Below are 18,150 nucleotides of genomic sequence, written 5' to 3'. Positions count from 1 at the left end.
ATTTTTAAATTTTGTTTATTTTATAATATCCATTTAAACTGGGGTGAGATGTTATCTTATTGTAATTTTGATTTGCATTTCCTTAATGACTAGTGATGGCCATTTGAGAAACATCTATTCAGATCATTTGCCTATTTTAAAATCAGTTTTTCTTTGTTATTGAGTGGTTATCACCCAATCATCACTCTTGGGTGTGCGGGAGATTCCCTGCTGAAGTTAAGTTTCCCTCTTGAGTAATCCCTTGCCCCTCTCCCTCCTCTCTGAAGGGTGAAGGGCGCCAAGCCAGAGAGTGCCAAATTCAAATGTTTTCTCATACAATCCCCATGGGTCACAGTGTCAGCTAGCAGTTCCTGAGTCACCCTGCCAATCAGCACTGGCCATGTCTCCTACACAACCCTTCTTAAGACGAAGCTTGCAAGCTCTTTTTTTCTCTCCTCTCTCTACTCTCTTTCTCTTTCTCTCTGCTCTCTTCCTCTTCTTTCTGCTCTCTTCCTTTCTGCCCTCCTCCCCTCCTCTCTCTGCTCTCTGCCTCTACTTTTCTTTCCCTTTGGGAAGACCCCAATAAATCTCTGGGTTGAATCTCCCTCTGGGGTGAGTTACACACCTTTCAATCACCACTTTTCTGATGAATAGTTTATAAATATTTTCTCCCATTCTGTAGGTTGCCTTGACTCTGTTGACTGATTCCTTTGTTGTGCAGAAACTTCTTGGTTTGATATTAATCCTGTCTAGTTTTGCATTTACTGTTGGTGCATTGGGAGGTTCTACCCCAAAATTGTTTTTTTTTAAATTTCAATATCTTGAAGTGTTTTCCTTAAGACTTCTTTTAGTAGTTTAGTTTCATAGATTCAGTACTTACATTTAGATACTTGATCCACTTTTATTTGATTTTTGTGTACAGTGAGTCGTAGAGATATAGTTTCATTCTTCTATGTGTGTATATCCAGTTTCTCCAGCATGATTTGTTGAAGCAATGGTCTTTTCTTCAAGGTATGTTCTTGGTTCCTTTGTAAAACATCAGATGTCTCTAAATATGAGAATTAATTTCTGGATTTTCTGTTCTGTTTCAGTGCTGTGTGTTTCTGTTTTTATTCCAGTACCATGCTCTTTTGATCACTATGGCTTTTCAATTTGTATTGAGATAATGTGTTGTATGAATTTTTATTTTACTCTATCAAAAATATCAGGAGAATAAAAATAAGAGGTTTAAGAATTTTTGTTATTTTGGCAAATAAACGTTGGTATTTCATTTTAGTGTATATTTATTTGATCACAAATTTAGAAATCTTTTCTTCTACATATTTTTATGTGGCTTTTCTGTCTGAGAATTATTTGCTCTTGCTTTTGCCCATTTTTGTATGGATGTACCATTTTATTCCTAATTATATATGAAATACATATAAAAATGTGTATGTTGAAGTCATAAATCATATCAATAGTGATTTAGTATCTGATAATATTTATAATATTTTTAAGTGATTCATATTAGTTGTTTAAAGTGTGAAGTCAGAAAGAATCCAGGGGAAAAACAATAAAATATTATCATAAATAGAGTCATTGCAAATATTTTTGTAAATTTATTCCAAGATATCTAATTAATATTATTTATTATAGAATATTTCAATTGATAAGTGTTTTTGGTGCCAAAAATTCATATATTAAGTGTTTATTCATACACAAGCATGTTTTTTGGAATTATTATGATTTGTGGTGGCATTTACTCTTTGGATCTCTGTAACTTGATAAAATGTAGCACATGATTCATGATATATGAGCCAACCTCATTGTTACTCCAATTCCTTTTCTTACTTTCAAATTTTATCTATTCAAAGTGACATACAAAATTATATGTATTTATTTTGTGCAACATGATGTTTTGCAGTACATGTGCATTCTGTAATGGTTAAATGTAGATTATTAACCTATGAATTACCTCACACAGTTATCATTTCTTTTGATGATAGCACTCAGCCATCCTTTAAGCATTTTTCAATAATAAAATATGATGTCATTAACTATAGTCAATATGTTGCACAATAGATCTCTTTTACTTCTATTACCTAATTGTAATTTTGAATCTTTTGATCATCTTCCATTCACTCCCCCTACCCAAGTGCCCTAGTCTCTAGAGATCACCATCCTACTGTATTTTGAGATCAACATTTTCAGGTTTTACATATGAGTGAGTTATTTATCATTTTCTGTTTGTACTTCCTACATCCCTTAAAATAAAGTCCTCCCCGTCCATTTTTGTTATTTCAAATGGCAGGATGCTCTTCATTTATATGGTTGAGTAGTGTTACATTTCATGTAATATAATACACTTTCTTAAACTATTCATCCTTTGAAGGACACTGAGGTGTGCTACAATAAACATGGAAGTGCAGGTACCTCCTTGGCATACAAATGATCTCTTTTGGATATATACAAAGTAATGGGATTGCTGGATCATAGAAACAAGTCTTCATTTTCTATTATTAATTTCAAGATGAAGTTCAAATTATTTTTGCAATGTTTTCCTTCAAACCAACAATTATTTAGTGAGATTACATAAACTCATAAATTATTTGGAGAAAGTTTGTATATAAAGTGATTTTAGGTGGCATCCATTTGTCCATTATATTTATGACTAGTTTTATTGGCATAAAGAAGAATCTTGACTTTTTTCCCCTAATTTTGTTCTTCTTTGGATCAATTCTTGGGAAGTCATTAAAGCTGTGTTACTTTTGTGGAAGTATCTTCCTGCTTTACTTTTCTTGAATATATTGTGCTGGGAAGAAGAAGAAAAAAAGAAGCAAAGATGTAGAATAAGTGCACATATCCTCCATGCTAGATGATGAACTTCGTAACAAGTTCTACTTGATATCATTCTAATCCAAGACTCCCTAGACACCATTGTGCTGAGAAAGGCCTTGATACTTGGGAATGATACACTGGGAAGACAGTGTTGAGTACTGCTACTCTTACACTTGTCAATTTACCAAATTGACATTTGGCCAATGACATCTTTGGGGGAAAAAACAAAGAGAAATTAAAAATTTCTGAGGGCATTTTTTCATTTTTCCTCATTTCAAATTCTGTCATCCCACTTCTTCAATTTCTCTCCCCTTAAAATTTTCACTATATATGACATTAAATTGGATTAAATCTTATAGGGTCTACTTCCTTTAGATATAATGTCATCTTTATAAGTAAGGTTGCTCTGTATTAATCTCACAATCCTTTCTGACTAGAAGCAGTAATCAATTTTGTATCTTTTATGGAAGCTAATTTCCTCCCCATAATATATTGAGCACTCATTGGACTGATGCCTGGTAATATGACAAGTTTTCGAATTAAGTATTTGAGCCTTCATATATTTACAAGAAAACACCAGCACTGTGCTTTCCATAGGGCAAAAAGTATGTGCCATTCACAGTAGGACTAATTTTGACCTTTTCACTGCTAAAGGACTGGTGCAAGATGGTCTGTGTGTCTAGAATCCCATGAGGAGAGATACAGCTTTGTGGGTAGAGGAGAGCTGCCACTGAATAAAAGACATGAGTTTAAACAGAAATAGCTCAGATCTGAGCCTATGTGTAGGACAGAGGGCTGAAAATGGTCATTAGCTTCCTCATCAGAGATCTATAGAACATAGCCACTTCCTACTCAGGTGACAACCAGGGCATCTGCTTACTTATTTTCCACATCCTGGAGGGTGTTAACAAGAGGCTGATTTCTGGTTTCTGGAAGGGGCAAGATAACAAGGCCAGCAAGGAGGGTGATGACTCCATAGATGATCCAGGGCAGATGGAGAGAATACCCCAGTAAGGTCATCAGGAGAGGAGCCAGTATTGCCCCTGTTCTCTGGAATACTGAAATGATGCCTCCAAGTGTGGACCTTAGGATGACAATAACAAAACAAAGAAAATCTTGTACAAATCTGTATATATGTTGTAACTTCTCAACCCTATTTCATTTTTGGAAACAATTCAGCATATTTATAGAATGCATGGGCTTTGACAATGCATTGTGACATTGACCACTATTGATTTCTAATTAATCAGTTTCATCATAATTAAAATAAGAATATTCATAGCATCAATCCTGTAGAGTGGCTCTTTAGATTAAATGAAAAACTGCAGTAAAAGATTTGGCACATTGCAAGGCACAAAGTTTGTTTTAAATAATTGTGAATTATTTGTTGCTTTTAAAATTTGTAATACAATTCATGTCTTGGACTCATAAGCAACTTCAATTTTATCCTTGCAGTAAGTGTTAATTAGTTCAGAAAGTCCTGTTTGGAAAGCAGTCAGAAGGTCCTTTAGCATTTGTACCTGAATACAGTGGGGAGGAGCTCAATTTGGTGGAGAGCACTACTAGTGCTGGCAGCAGAAACACATCCAATTCCCAAAGTTGCTAAAACCACACGCAGAATCTGCATTTCTGGATAGAAGAGACCAGGGAGAATAAAAAATCTTGGCTGAAGAAATCTGTCTATCTGTAACTAATTGTGAGGTGATTCTGTTGTAGAGTTTGCAGGTGAGAAACAAATGACAGACAAAATGCAACTCCTCAGAGATGATGGAGTGGTTGATGAGCTGCTGAATGCTGGGCTGAAACACTGAACAAAAGGATCTAAATCTCTTGCTTCAATTTCTCTGCATATTTGAGTATTGCTCATAATGGTGGGAATAGAGAAATCAGGAAATATTTGTTTTATTAATTCCATCATTTTTTCAGGGCATTTTCTGAAGGGCCTAGAACTATATGTGAACAAAAAACTGAGGAGTTTATAGCCCACGTCTTGATAGACTTATAACTAAGAGTATGGGAACAATGTGTAATGTGGAACAGGTCTTCCTCCATATAGTGACAAAAGTATTGGACAATGTGAATAGAGGCAAGTTCTAGGCAATAATTCAGGATTTCAAAGGCCTGACATTAGAAATTCTACTCAGAAGTTTATAATGCCATCCTGGGTATTAATCACATACTTTTGAATTACTGAACTTACAGACATTAAATAGATTATTTTTAAGTCACTAAAATAATCAAAATAGGACTGTAAAATAACACAGATTGTTCTCCTGTAAGGCAGGAAACTTCTGTTGGGGAGGATAATGGAGACTTCCAGTCTGAAATCCTACAAAATATGTTCCTGCTCTGGGAACATGATGGAGCATGGTGACCACTGAAATTCCCACAATCATTAATGAGATCATTTGGGTAAGTTAGTAAAATAGGTTGAGTTGTATTCTTAATGTGTTTCTAGTGTTTTCTCTAGTGCATTATTGCTATACAGTATAGTAGGGTTCATTTTGATACATTCATAAGTTCATATGACATAATTTGTTCCATTTCAACCCCTAGTACTTCCCCTTTCACTCTCCTCCTCCATCTCCCTGATCCTCTATTCTACTGATCTTCCTTTAATTTATTTATTGTTTTTAATTGGTGCATTATAATTACACATAAAAGTAGAAGGAATTATTCTTTTCTTCTCTAAGGACAAATTACAAAACAGATTAAAAGACATATTAAGATTAAATTATTCCCTTACTCCTGATGTGCTCTTGCTTTCTGTCTGGGGACAAAAAGACAAGGGACTTTTATTTCACTGAATTCAAGAAGGCTTCCCTATAAATGTATTGAGTTAGGGAGGCCTTAAAAATCAGGAAGAGTCCCAAGGAGAGTATCACATGCCCACATGCAATTGCAAGGCCTACCCCCTCCAGGATTGTTATGAAAAGTGTCATTAGCCAGAGGCATGTGGTTAGCTCCTCTTCTAAAGACACTGTTTGTACCATTGGCTGATATTCAGTTTCATCTTGGATGTGGTCAGGGCAGCTTTGTGTCTGAACCATACCTTAAGGACATAGGCACAGTTGTAGCCTAAGTCCTGCCAAGTGCTTGCCATAATCCATTTCAAATCTCCATATTAACTACAAAGAATCCTTGGCTTTTAATGATATTCTTGTGCATCGGGCAGGTAAGATGATGTAATTCCTAAGGAATGAGGGAAACTCTTTCCCCAAACCTTTGTATCTCTCACCTTGGGGCAAAAATGTGTTGACTAGAATGGAAATTCCTGCCAGGAATGAGAACAATATCTGGTTTGTCCGATGACCCATATAATTCGGAGTCCAAAGGGAAACAAATCTGGCTGTGAGCATGATGGCTCCAAAGAGAACCTGGAACAGGAAGATATTGCTCCCCAGGTGCTGCAGGTTGAGGATGAGGCCATAAAAGGATACAGCATTTGAAAATCTAAAGTGAAAGCAGAAGAGACATCTAATAACATTTAGAGCCTAAGGAACATTCCCTAAGATTTTGAAGGAGACTCCTACATGATGATTATACTGGCCCAAGATGGCAAGTGTTCAATGGTAATTATAGAATGGAATAATAAAAAAAATGTTTTCAAGGCAGTGATCTTAAATTACCATAAAATTACCATGGGCTCTTTATTGCTATAATTTTTACTGAGGCCACAAAAGAGTATATAGCAGATACACAAATATTCCAGTAAAAGTTAATTTTTGAACTGCTTAATTCTAGGCAGAAAAAGGTAATTTGAAATCTGAGATTATTGTTCAATTTAAGGGGATAAAGGAATGAACATAAATAAGGTTAGACATTGGAAATTAGGGAAGTTGTTTCTTTGCAAACAGTGAGTCTCTCTTCTTTGATTCCTGGTGTGGAGTCCTTTTTTCACCTTAATCCTAATAAGTAAGGGTGCCAGGCATTAGGGAAAAGAGTTTTCCATGTGTTTCCTGGTTTTTAAGAGTACAATGACCTAGTCAGGTACAGTGGTGCCCACCTAGCAATCCCAGGGACTCAGGAGACCAAGGCAGGAGCACTGCAAGTTCAAGGCCACCTTGGGAAACTTAGTGAGAGAATTACATTTATTGATTTGTATATGCTGAAACTAACTTGCATTCCTTAGATTAATTCAACTTGATCACAGTGTACAATCCCCTTAGTGTGTTTTCAAATTCATTTTTCTAATACTTTTAGTAAGGATTTTTGTGTTTATATTCATCAGAGATGTTGTCTATATTTTTTTCCACTTGGTATTAGCATCAGGATAATACTGATACTGGTTTCAAGGAATTAATTTGGAAGTGTTACCCCACTTTCTATTTTATGATATAATTTGATGATGATTAGTATTAGTTGCCTTTGTTGAAAGCTTCTTTTATGTCTTCAATCTCATTCCCTGATATTGCTCTGTTCAGGTTTTCTATATTCTCTTTTCTCAGTATGAGTAAGTCATAGATGTCTAGAAATTGTCATTACCTTCTAGATTTCCCAATTTATCAGAATATAAATTTTTAAAGTAGTCTTTAATGATGCTCTTGATTTAAAAAATGTTTGTAGTGATCTCGCCTTTCTCATCTATAGTTTTATTGATTTAGGTCTCTAAACTCTTTCTTTTGGATAGTTTGGCTAAGGATATATCAATCTTTGAACTTTTCAAGGAATGAATTATTTGTTACATTGATCCTCCCCCAATCCAACCCCACACTATTTCATTTGTTTTGGCTCTGTAGTTTCTTTTTCTCATTTTGGAGTTAGTTTGTTCCTGCTTTTATGGCACATTGAGATATAAAATTAGATAATTTATTTGGGACTTGTTTCTCTTTTTTTATTGTAGGCATCTACTTTTATAAAATTCCTCTTAGCAACAACTCTGCATAATGTCCCAGAACTTTTTAATGTTGTATCACTATTCTTGTTTGATTCTAGAAATTTATAAACTTTCTCTTATTATTTCATCTAAGACCCATTTCTTTTCAAAAGAGAATTATTTATTCCCCATGTGCTTATTAATTTTTTGTTTATTTCTAATTTAATTCCACTATGATCTGATAAGATAAAAGGAATTATGTTGATTATTTTGTATTTTCAAACACTTTTTTTGTGACTTAAAATATGGTCCATTTTGTAGAATATTCTGTGAGCTATAGAGCAGAAAGTAAATTTGCTTGTTATTGGATGAAATAGCCTATAACTTTCTGTTGTGTGCATTTGATTTATGGTATTATTTAGATCAGAAGTGTTGTGTTGTGTTGCTTTTGTTGCTGTAAGCAACCAGACTAGAAAAATTTAGAGGAATAAAAGTTTACTTAGTTTACTAGACTAGAAAAATTTAGAGGAATAAAAGTTTACTTAGTCTCATAGTTTCAGAGGTTTAGTCCATGGTCAGCTGTCTCCATTACTCTGGGCCCAAGATAAGGCAGAAAGAATATTATGAGAGAGGAATATTGTTCACATTGTGGTAGTCAGGAAACACAGAGAGACAAAGAGGGGCCAGGGAAATCAGATATAGTTTCCAAGGTCATACCCTCAGATATAGTTTCCAAGGTCACACCCTCAGAGACCCATCTGCCTATAAATACCACCCATTCAAATTACTAGTCCATTCAAATTATTACCTAGATGGTGGTGGTGGCACATGCCTATAATCACAGCTGCATGAGAGGCTGAGGCAAGAGGATCATGATTTCAAAGCCTGCATCAACAAAACCAATGTGCTAAACATCTCAGTGAGACACTGCTTCTAAATAAAATGCAAAATAGGGCTGAGGATGTGGTTCAATGGTCAAGTGCTCCTGAGTTCAATCCCTAGTACCCCCCAAATAAAAAAAATTATTAATCCATCAAATGGAAATAGCCGATGATATGGTTACAGCTTTCATAATTAAATCATTCCACCTCAGAACATAAACACAAGAGTTTTGGCAGGACACCTCATCCCCAAGCCATAACATATCTGTTGATTTTACATCTTATGATCTGGATGTGTTGAAATCACCAGTATTTTTGTATTCAAGTCTATCTTAGTCTTAATGTCAAGAGGAATTTATTTTATGTAATTAGGTGCTGTTGGGAGTCGTCCTGGCTCCAAAGACTAACTTCCCCATCCCCTGAGAAGAGCCGTCCAATGGTAAGCCCTGCTGGCTCACATGATCCTTACCCACCAATCAGACTAGCTCTGCTGGCTCACATGATCCTTACCCACCAATCAGATTAGCCCTGCAGGCTCACATGATCTTTACTCACCAATCAGACTAGCCCTGCTGGCTCACATGATCCTTATCCACCAATCAGACTAGCCCTGGTGGCTCACATGATCCTTACTCACCAATCAGAAAGCATCCCATGCCATCTCTCAAATTGTTGAACCATTAAACTGTCATAACTGTCGAACCACCCCTTGCTCTATAAATATGCAGAGCCATTCCTCAATAAATGGACATTTTCTCCAATGACAAGCCATGTTAGTTCTTTCATTGGTGCTGAAACCTGGGATGGGGAATGCCTCGCTGCTCAAGGGCCCCCTCTCTCAAGGCTTGCCATCCTCATCCACTCTTTCAAGCACTGTTCACAACACCAGCTCTTCAGTAGGTGAATTCCCCTATTGGGTATCCAACTTCAGAGGGGCTATACACAGGGGCTTTGACCATGATTTTCTGGCAAACCTTTGACACTCAATCTGGAGGACAGGACGCACCCCACCATGACCACTCTCTGGAGCCCAGTTCATGAACAGGAGGTACTGAGGGGTAAAAGAACAGGCACTCCTCTCTCTCTCTCTCTCTTAACTACCCTTGTCCCTCTCCTGACCTATGGGGGCCTCTTCTTCCCTCCCTGCAGACTCCCCCTTATTAAATTCTGCACACAAGATTGGCCTTACTATCAATTGGACAATCAAAGTCAATGGCCCCCAGGAGGATCCCTAGATCCTGCAGTTCTCAGACATCTGTTTAACTTTTGTGAGCACTCGAAAAAGAGGAAGGAGATCCCCTATGTTGAGGCTTTTTCTCTTCTTCGTTCTCACCCTGACTTATCCTGCAGATGAACCCCCTCTCTACCGACCTCCCCTGTCAGCTTTGTCCAGTCCCTCAGGTGCTCCCTCTGACTCGGTGGACACATTTAGTCCCCACCAAACTAGGTCCCGAGAGTTTTAATGTCCTCCAGGCTTATAGCTCCACTCACCATGATATATATATATATATATATATATATATATATATATATATATATATATATATTATTGGCTAATACTCTCCTTCTTGAGGAATGTACCAGAATCTGGGAACTTGCCAGAGCCCATGAGGATGAAACTCACTGAGTTAATCCCAATCACCCTCTGGGGCCACTTGCTGCCCCAGAAATTCCCGTCTGGGATTATACACAAGCTGGCATACAGAGTAGGGACCAATTCTCCACATATATTGTTGCTGGGCTCAAAAAAGCAGCACATAAGGCCATCAATTTCCAAAATTACAAGAGACCCCATCAGAATTTCTGGATTGGCCTACAAAAGCCCTTCAGCAGTAACCTAGATCCCGAAACCCCAGAAGGCCATCATGTCCTTATGATATATTTCCTCTCACAGAGCTACCCTGACATGTGGGCCAAACTAAAAAAGCTCAAACAAGGTCCTGCCCCCCCCCCAGACTGAGATCTCAGTGGTAGCCTTTAAGGTTTTTGTGCTTACCCAGGCCCTGCAGGATGCTTCCTTGAGTCACCACCCATCACCAAAAACTGCCCTGGGTGCCTGCTTCAAGTGTGGCTAGAAGGGACATTGGGCCAGGGCATACCCGCACCATGCACTCCACGTACCCCATGCCCTAAATGTCAACAACAAGGTCATTGGGGCTCTGACTTTCCTAGATCTCATAGGAGGCCTATGTCCAGGGAACCCTCCCACTCAATACCACCAACCAACAAGCTGAACTCACAGCTGCTACAAGGGCATGCAAACTAGTGGAGGGAAAAACCCTCTCCCTATGTAATGCATCTTCCATATCCTGATCTCCCACACAGCCATTTGGAAAAGAAAGGGGGCTATTGACCATCAGAGGGATGGCAGTCAATAATTCCACACTTATTTCTGGCCTACTACAAGCCTCCAGGCTGCCTTCCCAACTGGGAATAATCCATTGCAAGGCCCACCAAACTGACTCCTCCCTTATCACTATGGGTAATTCAAAGGCCAATCAAGCAGCTCAATCAGCCGCCCTACAGAGCTTTACCTCCTCTCTGCTACTCTTCGTTACCACCGAGAATCAGCCCAAAGATTCCCACAACTCTTTCAGTTTCTTCACTCTCTATTCCATTCTAGTCCACAGAATCTCAATACTTTCCTTCACTCTTTTTTCACCCTTTCCCCACACGATAAGAAACTTAAAAACTTTCCCTTCTCATCAGGCCCGTGGTCATAGCCTGGCTGCAGACTGGCAGATTGATTTCACCAACATGCCCCAAGTAAAAACCATAAAATATCCTCTTGTATTGGTAGATACTTTTTTAGGATGGGTTGAAGCCTTTCACACTTCTAACAAGTGGGCCTCTACGGTAGTTGATCTGTTGCTTACTCACATAATCCTTCGTTTCGGGATGCCCTCTTCTATCCAATCAGACAATGGCCCAGAATTCACCTCACAGATAACTCAGGGACTGGCGCACGTGCTATCACTCCCTTGGCATTGCCCTTACCACCCCCAGGCTTCCAGAAAGGTTGAAAGGACCTATCTATTGGTCCCTTAAAGAGACCCTCAACAAGCTCACCAAGCTCACTGGGTAAAGGTGCTCACCTTGCTTTATTGCGCATTAGAGCCTTGCCAAAGAAGTCTTCTAATCTCTCACCTTATGAAGTCGTGCATGGCCATCCTCTCATTCCTCCCAAACTGCCTACAGAATCCCTACCCATCTCCAAAACCTATGCCCTGCCCCTCCTCTTCCATCTATGCTCTGAATTCTGGTGCTATCAAGACTGGCTCCTTCCTGACAGGTCTCTCTCAAAACCCTATCTCCTTATCACCTGATGAACTTGTTTACTATTGCTCACCGGGGTATTAGCCCCCTCTAAAACCAAAATGGGAGGGTCCTGCTCAGGTGATTATGTACACTCCCTTGGCAGCCAAATTTAAGCTGTCTAATAACCAACTTACCCCATGGATTCACATTTCCAGGCTTAAGCCTGGTGCTCCTACACCTTCATTGGAAGAGCCAAGGATCATTACTTGTCATTAAGTACTCTTGTCAATGCTCCCCCTCATTTCTGGCCCCTCTTGGGTCCTCTCTTCACCCTATGTCTGGAGATTCAAGGCAAGTGACCCTAAGGGCCTCCTCCAGCCTGACCTCTCCCCTACTTGCTTGAATCTGGCCAGTAGTGGGACCATTGTGTGTTGTCCTTCTGACAAAACACTTAGGTGTCCAGAGCATGGTGACCCCTGAATAAGTGTGAACTACCTTTATCATAAGAGAGCACTTTACCAGTTGCCTTCTGGGCCTAAGGAGAAACATGTGTGTTTTGTTTGCCTTCCCAGTTTCATAAGAATTTCAAGTATCAGTATTTAAGGTTTAGGTGTTTCACATAAAACCTGGAGAGATCTGACTGCTCTCAAAGGGAAATCTGGTAAAAATGGGCCACTGTCCTCCCTTGGCCACCATCATTCAGCGCATGGGAGAAGCTTCCTTCTTTCTTACAAAGCCCGTGCTTTCTTGGTGTGAATAGGGAAAGCTGGGAACGGTGATAAGTGAGAGAAGCAAGCTTGTTTGGAAAGCTGGGATATTTCAAGAAAGGTAAAGAGAGAAGCAAGCTGGCTTCAGAGACACCCAGGTAGGAGAGAGTTTGAAGAGCAGCCTTAATAGAGAGGGAAGGGAGCTAGATTGGACTAGGAATGAAGAGTGGAATTGAGGGTGTTTGGTGCAGGACAGGCTGGTCTGCAGGGCAAGCCAAACAAAGTTAGCTGCAGGATGACCTGGCTTCTCAAACTCTCTGCCTGATTCTTTATCACCTCTTTGCTTCAAGCCCAAACGCCCAAGCCCCCGCTCAAGGCTGAACACTTAATCCCCTTTGTGCCAACAAGGCAGCTTGCAGACCCAGAGACCTCATTATATTTGGGTATAAAAATTCACTGTGCCTGTTCCTTCCCTTTATCATTCAGACTCTGGTGGGTAAAGAATTTCTAATCAAGCTTTTAACCAGCTTCTCCTCAGGAATTACCAACTCCTGGCTACTAATGATACCTCCAGTCAAGACCTATGCCGAATGGACTGAAATCATGATGGATCTGTGGTGGCAAGGAACCTTCATTGATCTGGTTACTGAAGTTATATCAGTCCTCTCTGCCCTCCTTGGGGGCTCCTTATTTTCCTCCTCTCCTTATCTATAATTTCTTCTGCTATACTGGCCATGGATTCCAATAATGAGGTATCTTAATTTGTTGAGACATTATCTTCCTTTCTCTTTTAATGTTGCTTGTGTGTCTTCCATTCTAGCACTGTGGTTCAAGGCATTACCATTTTACCCTATAATCTTATAGTGCCCCTGTAGGGTTTCAATACCCCTCCTTTGATGGGTAGTACAATGTTAACAGATACCAACATAAACAATATACCACATAAAAACAAATAGCTGATAATAGATGTTAACAGTGTGGTCATAATTTACAGAAATGGTAAATTCAATTATTATTTACAATATAATCATAGGTTTGTAAAAAGGTTTACAGATTCTGATGGTGGACAAAGAACTGGAGGTGAGGTGTAGGATGATATGCTGAGGAAGTAGAAAGTGAGGATACAGAATTATTATATCTTAGGAAGTGTGAAAGAGAAATCTAAGTAAGAAGTTAGTAGCAGGTGAGTAGAGAGGAAGTAATTTTTGGTAGACAAGTGGGAAGACAGTAGAGTACATGAAACAAACACACACATATATTAAAAAACATAAAAATGTTAAAGTAGTAAAAATTGGAGAAAAAATAAAAGGAAAAGAATATACAACATAACTATAATATTCTACTATTCAGTCATCTCATTTTTCATATCCTAATTCATGCAAAGTACTTGGTTTCATATATGTTTGGGATATGAGAGCAGGAGAATAGAGAGAGAGAGAAGGAAGAAAAAATATTGAAGAAAGGAATACAGATTGTTTTGGTTGGAGATCATTATCTTTCCTGTTTCCCTTCTCATCCAATAGGTGGGGTCTTCTGTTGTTAGCTGGTAACTCCACCTTTGGGATAGTGAAGGTAACCAGGGGAGGTTGAGTTGTTCCTGGGTGGAGGACACCTGGAAATGGGGTGTGACACGCACTGGTCCCCAAGGGGAGACTGCACCAGAAGGATCTCTTTTGAGGCCTGCTACTGTGATGTGAGCACCTGGTCTTATTTTCTTATCTCACCTAAAGACCTCCCAGTTCCTAGTCTCTGTGTCTCTAAAATTATCACATTCACTCTCTCCATTACTGCTTCCTAATACAGGACATTTCTTTCTGGGGCTCTTGTGTGTGATGCTTTTGGCATGCTGTGCACCTGCCCTGCTGAGAGCTATCTTGTGTTGGGCAGTCACTGTGCTGGGTAAGCAGCTGCTGGGGAGAAGGAGGAGTTAGAAACTGGGAACCTGGCTAGCTGGAGTTCCAAACTGGGAGTTTCCCCCACTAAAGATGCTCATGTAGGTGACCCAAGATGAAAGCATTTTATTTTGTCCATGGGGTGTCGGGTTTGGTGTGGGGGGGAGCCATGTGATGGTGTTGGATGATGAGTTCAGAGACTGGATATGTGGCATGTAGTGTGTGGTTGTGGCTTTCTTTAGAGTCTATGTGAAGTTCTCTGGTGCAGGCAGGCTATGGTGCATAGGGGACTATCTCTGTTGCTGCAGAGTCCCAAGATGGAAGTGACTTGGGGGCCCACACAAGAGTGGTGGCTTCAGATCCACTGTGTGGATAGCTGTCAGGTATCCTGTGTGGGAGCTGCATCTGGGATTTCTGCTCAGGTGGGTGGATGAAAGTTTTATGTGGGTGCTGATGCCTATGGTCCCTCTCAGGCACCAGGTAGTCCTGCATGGGTGAGTACTGCATGGCATAGTGCTGTGATTCCTGTGCAAAAGCAGGAATATTGCTTGAGAGAAGAGGTATTCTCACTTCTTGAATCACAGGTCACAGAGCAACACAGAATGCTTCCTCTGTCTGGCCCACCATCTTATATCCCTAGTGTAGTACTTCTTTAAGTATTTCCTGTAGTTCTGGGATAATGAATTATTTTATTTTATCATTATCTTGAGAAATTTTAACTTTTCCTTCCATTGTGACTGATTGCTTTGTTGGCTATCAGCAATCTTGATTGGCAATATTTTATTTCAGAGTTTGTATTACTTAATGCCAAGCCCTTCTGGATTATAGGGTCAGAGCTAAATCATAATTATCCTTATTGTTTTACCTCTAAATGTGACTCAACATTATTCTCTGGAAACTTTTAAAATTTTTTCTTTTGTCTGTACTTTTTAGTATTTAACTTATAAAATGTCATGGAGAGATTCTTTTCTGGTCTCATCTATTTTGGTCTCTACATGCCTCCAATATCTGGATATTAATCTTATACCCAAAGTTTCAAATATTTTCTGTTATTTTATCACTGAGTAGGTTATCAATGTTATTAGACTCTATCTTTTCTCATTACTCCATGTATATAGGCCTTAAATTTACTCTCATAATGTCGTAGAGATATTGTATATTGTTATTATAGTTTCATTTTTTTTCTTAAATACTGTCTGAATGATGACATTATCTCTGAGGTTTGAGACTATATCTTCTACCTGCTCTAATACATTAAAAAGGCTTTAATTCAGCTGGATTTTTTATTTGACTTACTGTGCCTTTTATTTTCAAGATTTCTTCCAGTTTTTTCAATATCTCTATATTTTTTGTTGAATTTCTCATTCATTTTCTGTAATACTTTCCTTAGTTTATTCAATTTTCCTGACTTTTCTTGGTATTTAATCCTCTTTCTAAATACTTATTATTTTGAATTATTTATCCAGCATTTTATATACTGCAATATCTTTGGAGTCATTGCTTGTGAGTTATTAACATTTGGATATTTCATTTTACCACAATTTTTCATATTTCCAGTTTTAAGGTTAGTGCTTCTGTTGGGATGGATTTCTCTTCCAATTTTAAGTCAAGAAATTTGTAGGGTATAATCTTTTCTTGGTGAAGTGTTTTTGGATATTATGTTGCTGTAAATTGTTGAATATAATTCCGGATGTGTTTAATAGTATATCTTTCCTGATACTTGTTTTGTAATGTATTTTATTACATCCCCTCCCCTCAGTGGAGGTAACCCAACACAGTAGCTGTCCAAAACAGGTGTGCAGTGCGACCAGGGCCCACCTATGGAAACCCCGGGGTGAGATTTTCCTCAATTGGGAACTGATAAGGGAGAGGGAGGTGGGGCTAAATTTGGAACCTAACAGAGAGACAAGGAACTGGGAAATCTCCAGGCAAGATAGGGAGATAGGACCACGTGCTAAAGTCATACGAGCAGTCCCAAAAGGAGACCAGTGAGGTGAAGTCTCCAGGCAGGGACTGGTGTGTGCCACTCCCCACTTCCAGGTGCCCTGCATCAGGATCAGTCTTCTCACCCAGGTTACCTCCACCATCCAAAGAGCAGAGACACCAGCTTACAGCAGACAACCCCACCTATTGGATGAGAATAGAAGAAGAAAAGATACAGATCTCTAAAGCTAGCAACAACCCTGGATTCTTCCTTTAAGTTGTTTCTTTTTCTTCTACCTTTCTATTTTCTGGCCCTCACAACCCAACATATATGAAACCAAAAACTTTGCATAAAATAGGATTTGAGGATTGAGTCATCTGAATAATATAATACAGAGGTGTTGTATATGCCCTTTTTTCTTCTTTCATTTTCCCCCTTCAAATTTTACTATTTTAACATCTGTACTTTTCTAAATACATATTTGTGTTTGTTTTATGTACTCCACTGTCTTCCCACATATTTGTCTACCATAAATTACTTCCTGTCTATTCCCTGGATACTAACCCTCTTCATTAAATGTCTCTTTTGCACTCCCTAAGATATATTACTCTATATCCTCACATCCTACCTGCTCATCATATCATCCTACACCCCACCTTCAGTTCATTGTCCATTGTCACAAACTGAAAACCTTTTTACAAAACTACTGATTATACTTTAGATAATAATTGAATCCAACAATTCTGGACATTGAGACTAAACTGTAAATGTCTTAACAACAACAAATTGTTCATAAGTGATATATTGTTGATATTAGGATCTGCTAATACTGTCCTTTCCCACAAACGAGAGGTCTTGGAACCCTACAAGAGCACTAAAAACCTATAGGGTAAAAACAATAACACTCCAGACCCAAAGAGCTGGAAAGGAAGACACACAAGCAGCATGAAAAGACAAGGAAAGAAGTGCCCCAAACAAATTAACACACCACATCATTAGAATCATTGGCAGCCCAGCAGAAGAAATTACAGAAAAGGAGTTTATGATTCACATGGTTAAAATGTTCTGTGAACTCAAGGAAGACATAAGAGAGCAAATACAGGCAGTAAAAGATCAATATGACAAATACAGGAAAAAAAATTACCTCAACAGGGAGACAGAGGTTCAAAAAAAGGAACAGAAATCCTTGAAATGAAAGAAACAATGAACAAAATTAAAAGCTCAAATGAAAGCATCACCAGCAGAGTAGACCACTTGAAAGATAGGACATTAGATAATGAGGATAAAATATATAAAGTTGAAAAGAACATAGACCACACAGTGATAATGGTAAGAAACCATGAACAGAACATTCAAGAAATATAGGATAGCATAAAAAGACCAAATTTAAGAGTTATTAGGATAGAGGAAGGCATAGAGGTACAAACCAAAGTAATGAACAATCTATTCAGTGAAATAATATTAGAAAACTTTCCAAACATGAAGAATGAATTAGAATTCCAAATTAAAAAGCCTATAGGATGCTGAATGTACAAAATTAAAACAGATCCACACCAAATCACATTAATAAAAAATGCCCAACATACAGAATAAGAAGAGCATTTTAAAAGCCACAAGAGAAAGGAATCAGATTGCCTATGGGGGAAAACCAATTAGGATAATGGCAGATTTTTCAACACAGACCTTGAAAGCTAGAAGATCCTGAAACAACATATATCAAGCTTAGTATAATCTAATAGTGTGTATTGCATTGGAGCTTGAGAATTCCAATTTCTATGAGATCTCAAAAGGGGAGGTCTTTCTGGTAGGTCAGGCAATTGTGCTATATATAGAAGGGCTTAAGGAATATACCCTCTGTGATTGCTTTCCTAGACTT

General features: G+C 38.6%; 1 protein-coding gene across 4 annotated transcripts in view; it reads right to left on the bottom strand.

Annotated features, from left to right (window-relative positions):
• Positions 1-860: 860 nt before the first annotated feature.
• Positions 861-18,150, bottom strand: part of LOC101954976 (steroid transmembrane transporter SLC22A24-like) — a 40,990-nt gene continuing 23,700 nt past the window's right edge. Inside the window, exons 7-10 of one of the 4 annotated variants that reach the window (XM_005341451.3) lie at positions 6,035-6,249; positions 4,317-4,425; positions 3,677-3,880; positions 861-2,770 (exon numbers count right to left, since the gene is read on the bottom strand). In XM_005341451.3, the coding sequence (XP_005341508.2) occupies positions 2,710-2,770; positions 3,677-3,880; positions 4,317-4,425; positions 6,035-6,249 (589 nt within the window). In that variant the 3' untranslated portion in view covers positions 861-2,709. Of the gene's footprint in view, positions 2,771-3,676; positions 3,881-4,316; positions 4,426-6,034; positions 6,250-16,070; positions 16,478-18,150 lie in introns of those variants that run through there. The other 3 variants (XM_078045793.1, XM_078045794.1, XM_078045795.1) reach the window with 3 other exon arrangements.

Source organism: Ictidomys tridecemlineatus, chromosome 4 (assembly GCF_052094955.1).
Source record: "Ictidomys tridecemlineatus isolate mIctTri1 chromosome 4, mIctTri1.hap1, whole genome shotgun sequence".
Lineage (NCBI taxonomy): Eukaryota > Metazoa > Chordata > Mammalia > Rodentia > Sciuridae > Ictidomys > Ictidomys tridecemlineatus.
The sequence above is the reverse complement of the archived record's forward strand: the minus strand, read 5'-3'. Positions and strand labels throughout refer to the sequence as shown.